The sequence below is a fragment of the Hyperolius riggenbachi genome, chromosome 11, assembly GCF_040937935.1.
Source record: "Hyperolius riggenbachi isolate aHypRig1 chromosome 11, aHypRig1.pri, whole genome shotgun sequence".
NCBI lineage: Eukaryota > Metazoa > Chordata > Amphibia > Anura > Hyperoliidae > Hyperolius > Hyperolius riggenbachi.
The window spans coordinates 85,925,439-85,941,316 of record NC_090656.1 but is presented as its reverse complement, the minus strand read 5'-3'; the positions used below and the strand labels follow the sequence as shown (position 1 = coordinate 85,941,316).

Genomic DNA, 15,878 nt, shown 5'->3' with positions numbered 1-15,878 from the left:
CCAGCTCGTGCTGCTCCACTCCAAAATGCTTGCCCATGTGTCCCCGATCCAATATCGCCGCAACAATCCTCATAGGAAGTGGGGTAGAACATCCGGATTTTTAGCCAGTGTGTTGTGCGCTATCCGGTTCTCATTGATTTGTATTGGCCGGATGGTGCAGTCCGGCTCCGCCCCGGATACGGCTGCCGGAGGAGCCGGACCAAAAAATAGCGCATGTTGGAACGGACGCCGGAGTCCGGATCCGGTCCGGACGAAACGGACGCATGTGAACGGTGGCATAGACTTACATTGCTATGCCGTGCGTCCGTTGCGTCCGTTCCGCATGCGGTGCGGCTCCGGCACGGCGATTCCGGATAGCCACCGCTAATGTGAACCGGGCCTAAGAGAAGTGCGCTGTTTGCGTATCTCTCCAGCAGCCGCTGGAGAGATACGCAGAGGGCGCACTTCTCCTGCATAGGCTGGCTCCGATGACGACAGTGACGGGACCCAGTTCTCGTAGGTGCGGGCAGCGGAGGACGGCGACCTGGGATCGATCAGAGCGTATGGGGCTGGAGGAAGCCCCAGGTATGTATAAAATCTTTTTCATGTCACCATCTCTGGTTCCCTTTAAGGCTACATTCACAGTGGGACGTTGCGTTGTAATGCAACGTTAAAGTCACAACACAGCATTAAAATGCAACGCAAAAAAGGTGGTAATGCTCATCAACGCTGTTACTGTTGCATACAGTAGGTACAGTAAAGCATACAGGCAATGAAAAATATGCTTTCCTGTACCTGGTACCGAGTGCGTTTAGAGGTAACACACCGTTGCCATAACGCTACACGTTACAATGCGATGCTAACGTTGCACTGTGAGCTTCCAATAGGCTTATCTTTGCAGTGCAATAAGCTGCATTATTCGTCTCACTGTGAATAAGCCCTGAGGCTATTTATCAAAATGGTAAAAGCATTGGTAGTAATAAGATTTTCATTTAGACCAAAAGCAGAGTTGGTACTAGTACATTGCATTGTCGATCAGGGTCTTATTTAGACAGCACATAAGCATTACACACTTAAATAAAAGAATGAATGCAATATATTTGTTGTAGTAGCCACCAATGACATGTGCATTTCTGCAAATACAACATAAAGTACGTCAGCAGTTTACAGGGCGTCACGTCTGTATGAACAGCAGGTGGGACTGCCAAGCCAAGAGCACACATGAATGTATCTGTATTACTGAGGCCGGTTTATGGCTGGTATTATTAGATCACGCCAAACCTTGTAACCCGGTTTACATTTCACAGTCCAATCATCATTATTCACGCCGCAGGGTTCCGACTCCGCCCATTCTAGGCGGCTGCATGAAGGCGGCATTTTCCTATCCGTCTCTAAACAACCTCGCTGATTGGACGCAGACAAATGACGTCACGGAAGGAAGCCTCGCCCGTAAACATCACTCTGGTGCCTGATAGGTGGAAGGGAGAAGAGGCGCGTGCTGTAGGCGACATTTACAAGCGATTGGCTGCGCCTTGTTTCCGTCAAGCGCGCACCTCCTCCTGCCGTGATTGGTCGTCACCTCAGTCTCCTCTGGTGTCTTCGCCATGTCCGAGCGCTCCGTGTCCGCGGGGCCCTTGGGGGCCACCGTCATCGCGGCGCCGGGGAGCACCGCCCTGGGAGGTGACGTGCCGGTGACAAGCCCCGCCCCGGCCGCGGGAGGTCCTGTCCGCATGAACTTGTATGCGACCTGGGAGTCTGACAGAGGCAGCGCAGCCTGCGTCCCCAGGTGTGACGTCAGTGTTCACATGCATGTCAATTGTCACCTCTAGTCTGGGCTCTTGGGGATAATGTGGAAAGTGGGTGTTTATGTAGGGGGGTGTGCGCCTTCAGAACTGGAGGTCTGGGGAAAGACACTGGCAGGAATGTAGCATGTTATTCTGTTACTGCATTGAGAAGCAGAAGGTGGAAGTAGCTTGTTTTGGTTTTGTACTGGCATAGTTTTGTGCAACATGGCATTTTGGTGGGGTTTCAGTGTTACTTGTCTGGAAGTAAACTGAGAACTTCCTCTCTATTGTAAAAGATTAGCTACAGCATGTAATCTTAAGGGAAAAATATTTATTGCAATTTATGGAAATCCAAGAAAACAGAAGTTTTTAGCTTAATTTCACACTCCTGGGAGCACAGCAAGTGTTTAAAGTGTACATGAGATGAATAGAGAAAAAAAAAATCATACATACCTGGGGCTTCCTCCAGTCCACTTCGCCCTGATCGCTCCCTCGGCACTGTCCTCCTCCTCCTGGATCTTATGTAAGGGATCCCGGTATCTTCAGCCATTTGGGGCCCATCTACTCATGTGCAGTGCGGCCGCGTGTGCTTCCCCCGTCTCGCTAGTAGTACTGGGCAGGCGCAGAAAGCTTCCAGCAACGGGAGGTACCGGCAGCCCTTACGGAAGAGCCAGGTGGCTGAGGACAGCGCAGAGGGAGTGATCAGGTAAAGGGGGCTGGAGGAAGCCCCAGGTATGTATGATTTTTTTTTTTTTCTGTTAATCTCAAGTTCCCTTTAAGCCTCGGTGTTTACTTGTGAGCAGAAGGCCTGGTAGAGCTCTCACTTTTGATTCACAGCTGTTGGTGAGATCTAATTGAAACTTTGATCATGCTAACCAAATTATATGTGAAATAAAGACTTTTCATTGTGTGCTGTGCAAGAGTTTGGGTCTGCTTTAAGCATACAAAGATATTGATGGTGGAGAAAGATAGCCACTTCTAAAGGTGGTAACTGATAGGATGAGAGCAGGGGTGGTTTTTGACATGCTATGTAGACATGCATGTTTTGTATCAACAACCTTTGTTTATTAAGTATGTTGTAGTGATGAATCTTAGGTATTTGCAGACTTCATTGTCCAGCTTTTGTATATGATTGTATGTTGCCGAGTCCACTCATATAGCTGGGCAGGGGGGTGTCCTAGTACTGGTGGGCCTTGCTTGGGACGTTCCTTCAAAATCTTACTATGGGGCCCATTATTTGTGTGTACGTCACGTGATTGTAGTTGGCGTGTGTTGCCTAGCATTAAGGTAGCATTTGTTATTATATGTATGTTCTGGTGTTGAATTCTTGGTAAAATCTCCATCTGATAAGGGTTCAAATCTGCCCCAGAACAGCTCTGGTTGTGATATGAAGAGCCAATGTTAGGGCATGGGGTAGAGGAAGGATTTCATTATTCACAAGAATTTTAAAGATTGTGCTAGATGCTGATAAGAAAAATTAATTGATGGGCAGAAAAAAAGATGTATCCACTGCTGAGAAGAACTGATTGAGAGCCCGTTTCCACTAGTGCGATTCCATTGCAGAAAACGCGAAAACGAATTGGCATGCAGATGCAAATTCGTACATGTTTGTATGCAAAGTTTCATGTGAAAATGCGTTAAAATTCGCATCTCTTTGTAAGTATGCGATTTTAACCATGTCAGTGCCTGTGTGCTTTTACATTAATTTTGCATGAAAATGTAAGCGAATTCGCATGGAAAATTCGCATAGCGAAAACACATGAGATTTTTTCCTATTCATTACATTACAGGTGAATTGCAAACTAGCCTTGCGGTGTCCGAATTCTGATGCATCTGTTGTGCAGATTTTTTTTTTCTGCACAGTCCACCGCACAGATTTCCTGAGAAGTGGAAACAGACCCATTGACTATTATTAAGTATGCGAATCTGCATGCAGAAACCGCTTGCAGATTCACTTTCGTGGAAACGAGCCCTGAGAAAGAGCAGAAAAGTATATTTTTCTCTTGTTTGTGTAGGATGTCATTGTGACCTTGTGAATTGTTTGATCTGTGATATTGGCGTCCTAATGTGGAAAGAATATGTCAGCAATTCAGTAAGGGCTCGTTTCCACTATCGCGAATCTGCATGCGTCCAACGCATGCAGATTCGCACATGTAATGCAAGTGGATGGGCCTGTTTCCACTGTAGCGTTGTTGAGGTGCGGTTTTTTCAGCGGTGAAAAAACGCACAAAAGAGCCAACGAATTCGCCTGAGAGTGGAACGCATGCGAATCGCCGCTAATGTATTTAATAGGAAATTCGCATGCTGTTTTGGTATGCGAATTTTCATGCGAATTCGCATGCAATCAATGGAAAAGCACACCGGCATTGCCATGGTTAAATTCGCATGCATCATCATCCGTGCGAATTCGCATGCGAATTCGCACGAAAATTCGCATGCACACGCATGCAAAATTTGCATCTGCATGCGAATTTTGCCGCAGCGATTTCGCAACGCAATAGTGGAAACGAGCCCTAAACCATGTGAGGTGTGTGGGGTTTTTTTTTCCCCAGTGTTTCTTCTATTAAAAATGTTTATTGTTAGAGCCAAACACTAGTACACTTAAAGGGAACCTTAACTGAACGGGGGGTAAAGAGTTCCACTTACCTGGGGCTATTACCAGCCCCCTGCAGCAGTCCTGTGCCCTCGGCGCCGCTCTGGAATCCTCTGGTCCCCCGCTGTCACTTAGTTTCGTTTTTGACGACTCACCAGTCGTCGGCCGCCGTGCGTATTATTGGACGCATTTACCAATGCAATTAGCGCTATTGCGGACTGCAACGCGTACAAAAATACGCGTTGTCGCATTCCGCAGGCGTAGATATGCGGCAATGCGTATTTTTTTACGCGTTGCGGTCCGCAATAGCGCTAATTGCATTGGTGAATGCGTCCAATAATACGCATGGCGGCCGGCGACTGGTGAGTCGTCAAAAACGAAACTAAGTGACAGCGGGGGACCAGAGGATTCCAGAGCGGCGCCGAGGGCACAGGACTGCTGCAGGGGGCTGGTAATAGCCCCAGGTAAGTGGAACTCTTTACCCCCCGTTCAGTTAAGGTTCCCTTTAAGTGGGGAAAAATCAATTTGTTAAAGTCCATCTGAATAAAAAATAAATAAAAACATTGCATCCTTAGCTCAGTGTTGAGTTCCTGTGTTAGATCCAGCAAGCAACAGTGTGTGGTCAGTGACTTCTACTTGAAATAAGGTTACGCTATATACTTGCCTGAAAAGGTGCGTTTAAGGGTACACTGAAAGGGCTGGAACCCACTACGGCGATTTTAGTAGCACTTTGGGATTGCTGACGATTCTCAAAAACGCTTTGCCAATGGAAGTGTGTTGTGGGGAACTCACTAGTGTGATTGTGGTTAGGAGTAATCGCAATTGCAGGACATAGAGAATTATGGGCTTGCTTGTGCTCAATGCTAAGTATATAAGTGCTGCAAAATCGCTTTGAAAATAGATTTTGCAGTGCTTTGGGGGGGTCGAGTGATTACTATTTATAGTGGTCTTGAGCCTAAGCTTGGGATCAAAATGAGATACTCACCTGAAGATAGGGAAGCCTCAGGATCCTATTGAGGCTTCCCTCGCTACTTAGATGTCCCCTGTCGCTGAGCGTGGCTCCATTCCATATCTGGGCCACGCTCCTTTCCGCTTTGCAGCGTGGTCTCACAGTAGACAGACGAGCATGGCTGCGTAGTAGCAAGGAGCTCCGGCTTACTGCGTATGCGTGGGCCTGCTTGCGTGGCTACTGCCCGGCCATGCTGCAAGAAGATGAGCTGCACGGCCCTGATATGATTAGCGACAAAGCCTTGTTTCCTGCTTCCGTCCGCAGCCCCGCCCCCCAAACGAAGAGGTCACAGGCACTTCTCTGATTGTTCCTAGTGAAGCACCTAAGACCTCTTCCTTTAGTGGGTGGGGCTACAGACAGAAGCCAGACATCAGGCACCCGGTAAGTATAATATAGTTTATTTAAATAAAAACAAAAATTGCAAATCAAAAGCACTGTACAGTTTACTGTATAGAGCTTCCAAGTGCTGGGAAACGCAATTGCACTATGAATCTGCGCACAGCTCTGCGGTGAATTTAATGCGCTGCAGCGATTCATAGTGGGTTTCAGGCCTGAATGTGTTTTTTAAAAGGACGTCCAGAGGGAGTAGCTAGTGGGAGGTCATCTAAATGTGATTTGGAGAAAGATTGTAATATAACACAAAGCAAGGATGTGAGCGTAGTGGAGGCTGTGGATGAGACAAAATACGGATTACTTATTCTGGTTACATATATAGAATTGAAAACTAATTGGGTTGTTTCTATTGAAATGTATGTGCACACAATTTCTGCACAATTGGGAGGCAAGAGGTCATCTAACTTTCCCATGGACTCTTCATTTGGGGAAGGGTAACCATACACCTGTATCTATGTTGTGTATGCTTTGAATATGACTGCCTGTTGCTGGGTCCACTTGTATACAGCAGGAGGGAAAAGTGTCATTGTTATAGCAGAATTTTACTATGGGGTCCCATGCATTGTATGTATGCCTCTGGTTGGAGTGTGGTGTCTACCATTCAAGTTTTTGAATTGGTGCCTTGTGGTTTTTACTTACTACAAATATATAGTTTGGTATCTCTCTCCAACTATTTAATTCTTTAGTGGAGGAAAGGCCTCACCATGCATAAATTCTGCATTTGTGTATAGGGAGGGGTTTGCGCTGGACTACTTTGGTGGCACTGCCAAAGCAGTCTTGGTTCCCATTGGAGATGAAGGCGGTTTCTCATGTAACTTCTGTGTGCATTGGGATGATCAATGACTAATAATTGCATTCAAATTTCTTGTAAATGTTATGCAGGTTGAACTTGGACCAATAAAAATTGACAGGATGTTACTCTGATTGGTCCAATTTCAAGCTGCATATAATTTACATGAAAATGTAATGCTATTAAAAATGATTTTTATCACGTTGATCATCCCTATCTACAAGCATTTTTTTTTAAATCATTAAAGTCAGCGAAATCCAAAATTGAATGAGGCAAATTCTCATGGTTGTCGATTTAGTATCCTTTTTAAGTATTCCATTTGGAACTGAAATTTTGAACCTCAGGAAAGTAATTGTATGCCTGTGTATTCTGCAGATGTGCCCCAATCCTTAGACTAAGGCCTCTTTCCCACCAGGACGTTGTGTTTTAGGGGACGTTATAGGCCGCATAACGTGCCTCTAACGCAACGCCTGGTGGTGTTGTAGGAGGACGCTACCAAGAGCCGCGTTATGCAGCTCTTGGTGCGCCTTTTTTATGCTGTGGGATGCGGAGACCACGTGATCCACATCACGTGGTCCCGCCGGCCAATCGCCGCACAGAGCGGCCGCTCCAGGAAGTAAACACTGCACGTCACTGAGTGCAGTGAATATTAATTAGCCGTGTGGCTGGCCGTGGAGGAAGAGGGGAGACCTCCTCCTCCAACATTACTGAGCATGTGCAAACAGTCTAAGGCGGCTTAGCCGCGTATAACGCACAGCATGCAGCACTTTGTTTGAACGTGCTGTGTTACAATGTAACGCGACGTGGGCACTGAACAGCCCATTGATTTTTCATTGCTGTGCGGTGGGCTGCGTTACAGGCTGCACTAATGTGCAAAGCAGCCTTGAAGTAAACCTGAGATGAAGAAGAAAAAACACGGTTTTATACATACCTGGGGCTTCCTCCAGCCCCCTTCAGACTGATCGGTCACTTGCCATCCTCCTCCACCGCCTGAATCCTCTGCTAGGCGGCCTGGTATCTTCGCAAGTCAAGGCGTACTGCACATGCTCGGCTGCGTGCCCCATAGCGCTCCCGCCACCGGGAGAGTTCTGCGTTAGCGCGATGGGGAGCGCGCATGGCAAGATTGTGCCTGATCCAGCTGGCAAAGATACTGGGCCTTCTAGCGGAGGATCCAGTTGGGTGAGGAGGACAGTGAGGGACTGATCAGCCTGAAGGGGGCTGGAGGAACCCTTCAGGTATGTATTAAACTTTTCATTTATTCTCCTCAGGTACCCTTTAAAATTCTAGTTCAGACTCTTATGTTTTTTTTTTTTGTTGTTTTTTTTTTTAAATGTGTGGCAGATGTATTCTCTATACATAAACCTTTTGCATTATTGATTTTTTTTTTCTTTTACATTATCTGAATGGTTGGGTTTGCAAAGCGGTCTTCCTGTATGAGTGTTCTATGAACATCATATGCTGCTTGGTTCGATATAATAGCAGCCACAGGAGGAAGTCAGGTAGGAGCAAGGAGGGGGCACCAGTAAATTTTTACACAAATACATACGTATATTCTTACTGCTTTTGTTTTTTCTTTTCCATATATTTATATGCCTGTTTTCTACCAGAATGTCTCTTGTTAAAGTGGTGGCTGTCATCTGTCTTCCCCCTTCTTATCACCACTTTATAAGTATGAGAAAGCAGTAATGTTAATAAAAATGTGATAAACTAGCACAAAAAAATCCTCCCCGTTTTAATGCTTTGTATGAACAGGTCCTTTAGGTCCTTGTATGGTTTTGGCTTTTGTACATGAAGGTGTAACTATAGTCCTGGAAATGGCACAGTGCAGCCGTCAGTGTGGCTTGGCAGAACTTGAACCGCCTTCTATGGCATGTAATTCACTAGATCCTGCTGTACCCAAGGCTATGCTGTGCTTTCTAACTCTCTCTATTGCTTTTTGAATAAACAATTCAGGGGAATTTCCTCCAGCTGTATCTTATCTTATTATATGTACAAGATTCCCTTTGGAAAGATGCTAAGCTTGCTTTGATTTCCTCTGAGCCACCCAGTGCAGGTCACCATGCTGCTAGCTATGGCATTTGTGTGCAAGGAGGTCATGCTTCTGAGAGGCTATGACACTTTGTTCTCTATTCCTCTATTAGTGCTTTAAAGTGGACCTGAACTCTTGCACAGGACAGAAGGAAAAATAAAGAAATGCACCCTGTATGTATTTAGAGAGTTTAGCATGTCTAATTCACCCTTATTTGTGTCTAATCTCAAATTGTAATTTTATCACTCCCCATGTGCCACCTAAATGCCATGGCAGATAAGCTCATTTGAAAGCACAGGATGTTAACAATATGTCTGCTTACATGAAGTAGAAACTGTGCAGCATGATTTGTATCAACTGTAACAAAAATGTTTTTCTTTAACCTCCCGAGCGTTCTGGACGAGCTGAGCTCGTCCAGAGACGCCGGAGGGTGCCGCTCAGGCCCTGCTGGGCCGATTTCAAAGAAATAAAAAGGAGCACACGCAGCCGGCACTTTGCCAGCCGCGTGTGCTACCTGATCGCCGCCGCAGCGGCGAAAGGGGGTCTCCCCAGCCGCCCGAGCCCAGCGCAGCCGGACCAAACAGTTCCGGCCAGCGCTAAGGGCTGGATCGGAGGCGGCTGACGTCAGGACGTCGGCTGACGTCCATGACGTCACTCCGCTCGTCGCCATGGCGACGAGGAAAGCAAAACAAGAAGGGCCGCGATGATTGTTACTTCTAAAGTGCGGATTAGGAGCGCCCTCTAGTGGGCTTTCATGCAGCCATCTTTCAGTTGGCTGCATGAAATAGTTTTTTTTTTTTTATAAAAAAAAAACCGTCCGGTTGCCAGCCTGGCGATCTTAATAGAACGCCAGGCAGGTTAAAGATTATGCTGTTGCTTATCTTTTTGAGCAGAGAGGAAATTCTGAGTTCAGGTCCGTTTTTTAACATCTTTTAACCACTTCACCCCCCCAGTGCTAAATTTCTCCGTCCCTCTGCGCACAGCTTCACCCCCAGGGACGGAGAAAGGCGCACTTGTTTGTTTACTGGCTGGGAGTGGGCGGGGACCTCGCGCGCACACTCCAGCCAGCCAGCACAGCAGGTGACTAATTGGATGTTAGGAACAAGCGTTCCTAAATCCAATTAGATGCGCCGATTGCGGACACAATGGAGACTGCTTCAAACAGAAGCAGTCTCCATTGATAACAATGAGATGTAAACAAACGTGCAGCGCGCGCCCCCGCAACCCGCACGCACGCACGCACGCACACACACACCCCCGCTCTGCAGTGCAATGATTGGTTATGGGGACCCCAGTCCCCAATAACCAATCATATCACTGAAAAAAATTAATGGAAGCAGCGCTGCAAAGTACAAATCGCGCTGGTGCTTCAGGGGTGAAACCCCTCCGTTGTGAAGTGGTTAATAAATGTATCATTGACCTCTACAGGGTTGTGCACTTTTCGTTTTCTAGTTATAAGCATGACTGTAAAGGAAACCTGAAGTGAGCGGGATATGAAAATTGCCATCTATATTTCCTTTTAAACAATACCAGTTGCCTGGCAGTCCTGCTGATCTCTTTGGCTGCAGTAGTGTCTCAGTCACAGACCTGAAACAAGCATGCATCTAATCCAGTCAGAAACATCTGATCTTCATGCTTGTTCAGGGTCTGGCTAAAATTATTTATTTAACGCATATGTCCAGCAGCATAGCCAGGCAATTTGCATTGTTTAACCTGCTGAGCGGTCTGGACGAGCTCAGCTCGTCCAACACCGCCAGAGGCTGCCGCTCAGGCCCTGCTGGGCCGATTTTAGTCAAATAAAAAGCAGCACACGCAGCCGGCACTTTGCCAGCCGCGTGTGCTGCCTGATCGCCGCCGCTCTGCGGCGATCCGCCGCGAGCAGCGGCGAAAGAGGGTCCCCCCAGCCGCCTGAGCCCAGCGTAGCCGGAACAAAAAGTTCCGGCCAGCGCTAAGGGCTGGATCGGAGGCGGCTGACGTCAGGACGTCGGCTGACGTCGATGACGTCACTCCGCTCGTCGCTATGGCGACGATATAAGCAAAACAAGGAAGGCCGCTCATTGCGGCCTTCCTTGTTTATTCTGGGCGCCGGAGGCGATCGGAAGATCGCCTCCGGAGCGCCCTCTAGTGGGCTTTCATGCAGCCAACTTTCAGTTGGCTGCATGAAATAGTTTTTTTTTAATTAAAAAAAAACCCTCCCGCAGCCACCCTGGCGATTTAATCAGAACGCCAGGGTGGTTAAAAGGAAATGCATATTTCAACCTTCCCTATCCTCTCAGTTCAGATGTGCTTTTAAGCCCAATATTAGGAACCATTTTAGTCCCTGGTATCTCTGAGACCTCCATGGAGTTTTGTGGAGTATAACTGGTCATCCCAGAGGCAGGAAGGGAGGTGCTGATATAAAAACAGTATTTTCCCTTTTTACAAGACTGTTTTACTTGTTCTTTTCTTGAAAAGATATCCAACTTCCTCTTTGGGCAGGAAATTATGTGAAGTACCCAATGGGAATACATGAAACTAATAAGAATCCCGTACAGCACTATCCAAAACAAATGAGAACTTGTGCCTGGAATTGGATTTCTTTTCTTTGGGACTGTGGATGCTAAATTTACTGTAAAGGTTGATTATTCCTGGACTTTGTATTTATATGCCTACTGACACAACTGGTCGGGGAAGGGAAGTCTCATACCATACAGGAAAAGTCAGTGAAGATGTACTGGAGAAGATGGGTGTCTTGTGTCATTGAGTTGAGTGTGATTGAGAATTGAGTGTCTCTTGTGTGTCATTGCAGTTAGGTCCCTCAACCAGCATCTTGTATACTGGTTATGAAATGCTTGCCACATTCAACTGTTTTGGGTAAAAAGGAAATTGATGCTTTTATTAATTTGGCAAATTGGGATCATATGTAATGCACAGGTACAAACATTAGAAAAGTAAAGTACACCCTTCCCCCCCCCCCCCCCCCCCCCCAGTAACCTTCCAGGAAAGGTATACTATGAGACTGTACTCCTCCCGAGAAACGGGAAACATCCAATAGTCTCTCTATATAAATTTAAACCAATGCCAGTTGTCCGGCAGTATGGAGGTTTCCTGTTCCTTGGAGCAAGTCTCTCTGTGAAGTGTTCTGGAGAGCCTGGGTGGCTAAGGGCTGTTGGCAAGCTACTGGAGTGAAATAGTGCTCTAAGAGGTTTCTGATGTTGGCTGGTGGCTTACTTCTCTCAAATGTAGGCAGAGCTGAGATATTGCTGTAGGGAGATGGCTGTGACGAGGACTCTTGTGACAGAGGCTTTTGGCGCAGATAGTGTACACTGGGAGGCAGAGTGTAGGCAGAGGCTGGTGGCTATAGGCTTCCCACATCAAAAATAGCGGCACAGACTTTTCCAGTGCCTTCTTGACGTTGCTCCCGGTCCGCTAATTTGAAGAGCCATGGCGGCTTGGCGTCTCAATAACACGCTCTGCGAATGTGTGAGAGATGGAACGCCACAAAGGAGGGCAACAGTTTGGAGGCTAGGCAGAGGCCAAGCCTGAGAACAGGCAGGTGGAGAAGCAGGGACACTATGCCATTTAGGACCTGGGAACGGTGAGATGCCTGTAAACATTTTTGCTGCTGGGCTGTTCAATCAGCCGGTTATCGGCTGATGCCTTGGTATTATCACTATTTTGCCTGGAGTGTGTTTGATATATAGCAAACAGGGAATGGTGTATTTTTACGGGCCTTAAAGAGAAACTCCGACCAAGAATTGAACTTTATCCCAATCAGTAGCTGATACCCACTTTTACATGAAAAATATAATGATTTTCACAAACAGACCATCAGGGGGCGCTGTATGACTGATTTTGTGCTGAAACCCCTCCCACAAGAGGCTCTGGTACCGTACGGTACTCTGGGCAAACTGCCACAATGTAACAATGACACACACAGGAAATGGCTGTTTATAGCTGTCTGTTAAAGCCAGAACAGCTACATAATCTGCCCACAGTAACAATGTCACCATGTAATACATGTCAGAATGTGAATCTGGGAGAGGAAAGATTTTACAATGAGCAAACTCTGACTAAATCATGTATACATAATAATTGTAAAAATTAAGCACCTTTTTATATTAAATTATTTTCACTGGAGTTCCTCTTTAAGGTGGCTTATTGTGTTTTTTTTTTGTTTTGTTTCAGAGCAATACTGCAGAAACTTCTGAAACTCTAAGCCCAGGTCTAGGCGGGCGTTGTCCCTCGTGCAACATTACATTCCCTCAGGGTTGGGTTAAAACTTTGTCAACCATGCACTATCAGAGTACTTAATCAAGAGTCTGCTACATCTTATAAATATCTGATGAATGCAATGAGGAATGAAATTGTGGAATCTATTAAAGCATTTAGAGAAGCAATGGTAATTTCAGTAACACAGGCTTCAGTGATTATCGTTGTACCTTAAACTTAACTATTGCAAAAAAAAATTTAAAATTTAAAATGCGTGAAAAACGTAGTAGAAATCTGACAGAACCATCAGATTTTGGACTAGTCCATCTCTTTATGGGGGATTTTCAGCAAGGCTCTTATTCTATATAAAGGCATTCTCTGAAAAGGATTTATGCAAAGATGCTGGCCAGCCTCCCTGCTCACTTCACACTTTTTTGGCAGTTGGACAGAGCAACTGCCATTCACTAAGTGCTTATGAAAGTAAACAAAACCCTGAGAATCCTCTGAGGAGATGGACTAGTCGAAAACCTGTCAGATTCCTACTACCTACTGTAAGTGACAGCAACATGGGACAAAAGTAATTTATGGCTTATTTTACTCAGGAAGAAACATACATCCTCTATATATGTGTTTACATGTATTTAAAATTTTTGCTATTCCCCCCCCCCCCCCGCGATAGTGGTACTTTAACCACTTCAGGAACTCTGCTACGCTTATCTACGCCCCTGCAGGGGAGTAGATAAGCGTACTGTTTACCAACACCACTTGCGATCGCCGCATTTCTCCTGTCCGCAATCCTGTCCCTCCGTGATCAGGAAATGGATAACTGCTGTTTCCATCCCAATCACAGAGTCTCCTATGACTTACAGCTTCCTGCAGTGTTGCTCAGAAAAAAATCCGACAGAAACAGTATGTAAACATTGGTTCGGTGTTAGATTTACTCAACACAGAACACAGTCTAGTGCCATCTTGTGGCCAAAAAGTAAAAATAAGTCCAAATGCACACTAAACACGAATCCATATGATAGTTAAATAGTTTTTATTTTTAACCTCTTCCTCCCCTACACCATAGATACCAAAACAAAACACTTAAAAAAATAAATACAAAAAATTACACCCTTTAAAACAAAATATATACATAGAATTTTTTAATATGTATGTCATTACTGTGGACTTTGTAATTAAAGTCTTGGAATTATTATTAGAATATAAGAAACACTACATGGAAAAATAGACACTTTTATTTCCAAATAAAATATTATTGCCATGCATTGTACTAGGGACACAATTTAAACGTTGTAATAACCGGGACAAATGAGCAAATGTCTTTCATCATCAATAGCACATTTTATTTTTAAACTACAATGGCTGAAAGCTGAGAATGTGTTTTTTTTTTTTTTCTACTTCTTCCTTGCAAATTACATATAAATAAAATAATGGTTAGCAAAAAGTACTGCCCAGAGAAAGCCTAGTTTGTCCCGCAAAAAATAGCAATACATTTATTGGCGAATGAAATTGCTCTGGTCCTGAAAGCGAGAAAACCTGTGATCCTGAAGTGGTTAAACCTCAATACCAACTACAGTTGCAGCAAATATTATGGCACCTGCTGTATCTATTGCTACTTCTCCTGTGACTAATGATACCTGCCAATGTAACAGAGAATGGGATTAGTAATGTATCCTTTGAGATGGATTACGTTCACAAAAAAGCTACGTCTAAAACTAATAGACCAGTACTATCTCTGATTCTGAGAGATAGAAGAGGATATATCTGATTATGAGTCTGAGGAGGAAGATGGTCCTGAAAAGGAGCCGGATAAACTGTGAAGATTTATATTTGCTGCTAGTGAAACAGAGGAACTATTAAAAGCAATTTACAATTCATTAGATTTAAAAACGGACAAACCCCAGTCTGTATCAACACATGAGCTTTATGCAGGCATGGAAGGGGAACAACCTATGGTCTTCCCTGCTCATTTAACTACGAAAAACATTAATAATCAGTGGAAAAATCCTGATAGAAAAGTAATGTACACAACAGTTATGTTCAATTTTTGATAGGATAATTCATTAGATTCCTGTTGACCTTTTCTCCTAGGCTTGGTGCACACTAGATAAAACACAACTGTGGCAATCTGGGTCGTGTATGTGTGTATATATGCCTTCCCTATGATTTTGTCAAGTAATCTGTGTAGAGGAAAAATACCCCCCCCCCCCCCCCTTGTGCTCATTTGCCTCATGTTGTCCCTCTTTCCCTTTCCATAGATATGCTCATTTTTGTAATATGAACCACAAAAAATGGGTAAGCACCATCAACCAAACCCTTAGAAGTGAGGGGTAGTAAATGGGTGTGCAGAAGGGAACTGAATACAGTATATACCACAAACAAGAAAAGATGTTCCCTGCAATAACCGCACCACTCCATGTAAATCAATATAAAATCATCTTTATTCAAAAAAGCAATATGATAAAAACACTAAAAACAAAAGCCATGGGGGGGGGGGGGGGGGTAGACACCGGGGAACCGGGTAACTGACAACTGTATGCCAATAGAATAGAAATATCACATAATATATGAATTAATGAAGGGTACAGTGTAAAAATGGATCGATAACACCTAAGAATATACATAAATTGATACAATAAGTCCACAAAAATGTGTTAATAAAATTAATCATGAAACATATAGAAATCAACAATGCAATGTGGGTAACATCAAGTTAGTGTCAACAAACCAACATGTGCAAAATGATGAGGAGATGATTAGTGAAAAAGTCTGGCATCACCAGATAGTGAGCTAAAGTGCAAAGTCCCATTAGGGCAAAAAAGTACAGCAGTAAAAGTGACAGTGCTAGTAAAGTGCATAGGGTGGTATAAACGTACACCGGCAAAATAGAGGCTACCCACAAAGAGGAAATATGAAGGTGTCAACGTCAGGGCATACCCCTTCACCCCCCCCCCCCCGTATGGGCGTCTTACCGTCGCGATTTGCCGCTCAACAATCCAAGGCTGCCTTCCTTTTTTGAATAAAGATGAATTTATATTGATTTACATGGAGTGGTGCGGTTATTGCAGGGAACATGCTCATTTTTGTGTCTGCACAGCTCTCGT

General features: G+C 44.9%; 2 protein-coding genes across 3 annotated transcripts in view; one reads left to right on the top strand and one right to left on the bottom strand.

Annotated features, from left to right (window-relative positions):
• LOC137538373 (dispanin subfamily A member 2b-like) overlaps positions 1 to 1,662 on the bottom strand; it is a 73,655-nt gene extending 71,993 nt beyond the window's left edge. Inside the window, exon 1 of the mRNA XM_068260496.1 lies at positions 1,261 to 1,662. The gene's annotated coding sequence lies outside the window, so the exon portion shown is untranslated. The remainder of the gene's footprint in view (positions 1 to 1,260) is intronic.
• The window catches only part of LOC137538372 (phosphofurin acidic cluster sorting protein 1-like), a 113,606-nt gene continuing 99,187 nt past the window's right edge, over positions 1,460 to 15,878 (top strand). The window contains exon 1 of one of the 2 annotated variants that reach the window (XM_068260494.1): positions 1,460 to 1,765. In XM_068260494.1, coding sequence (XP_068116595.1) covers positions 1,584 to 1,765 — 182 coding nt within the window. In that variant the 5' untranslated portion in view covers positions 1,460 to 1,583. The remainder of the gene's footprint in view (positions 1,766 to 15,878) is intronic. The other variant, XM_068260493.1, reaches the window with a different exon arrangement.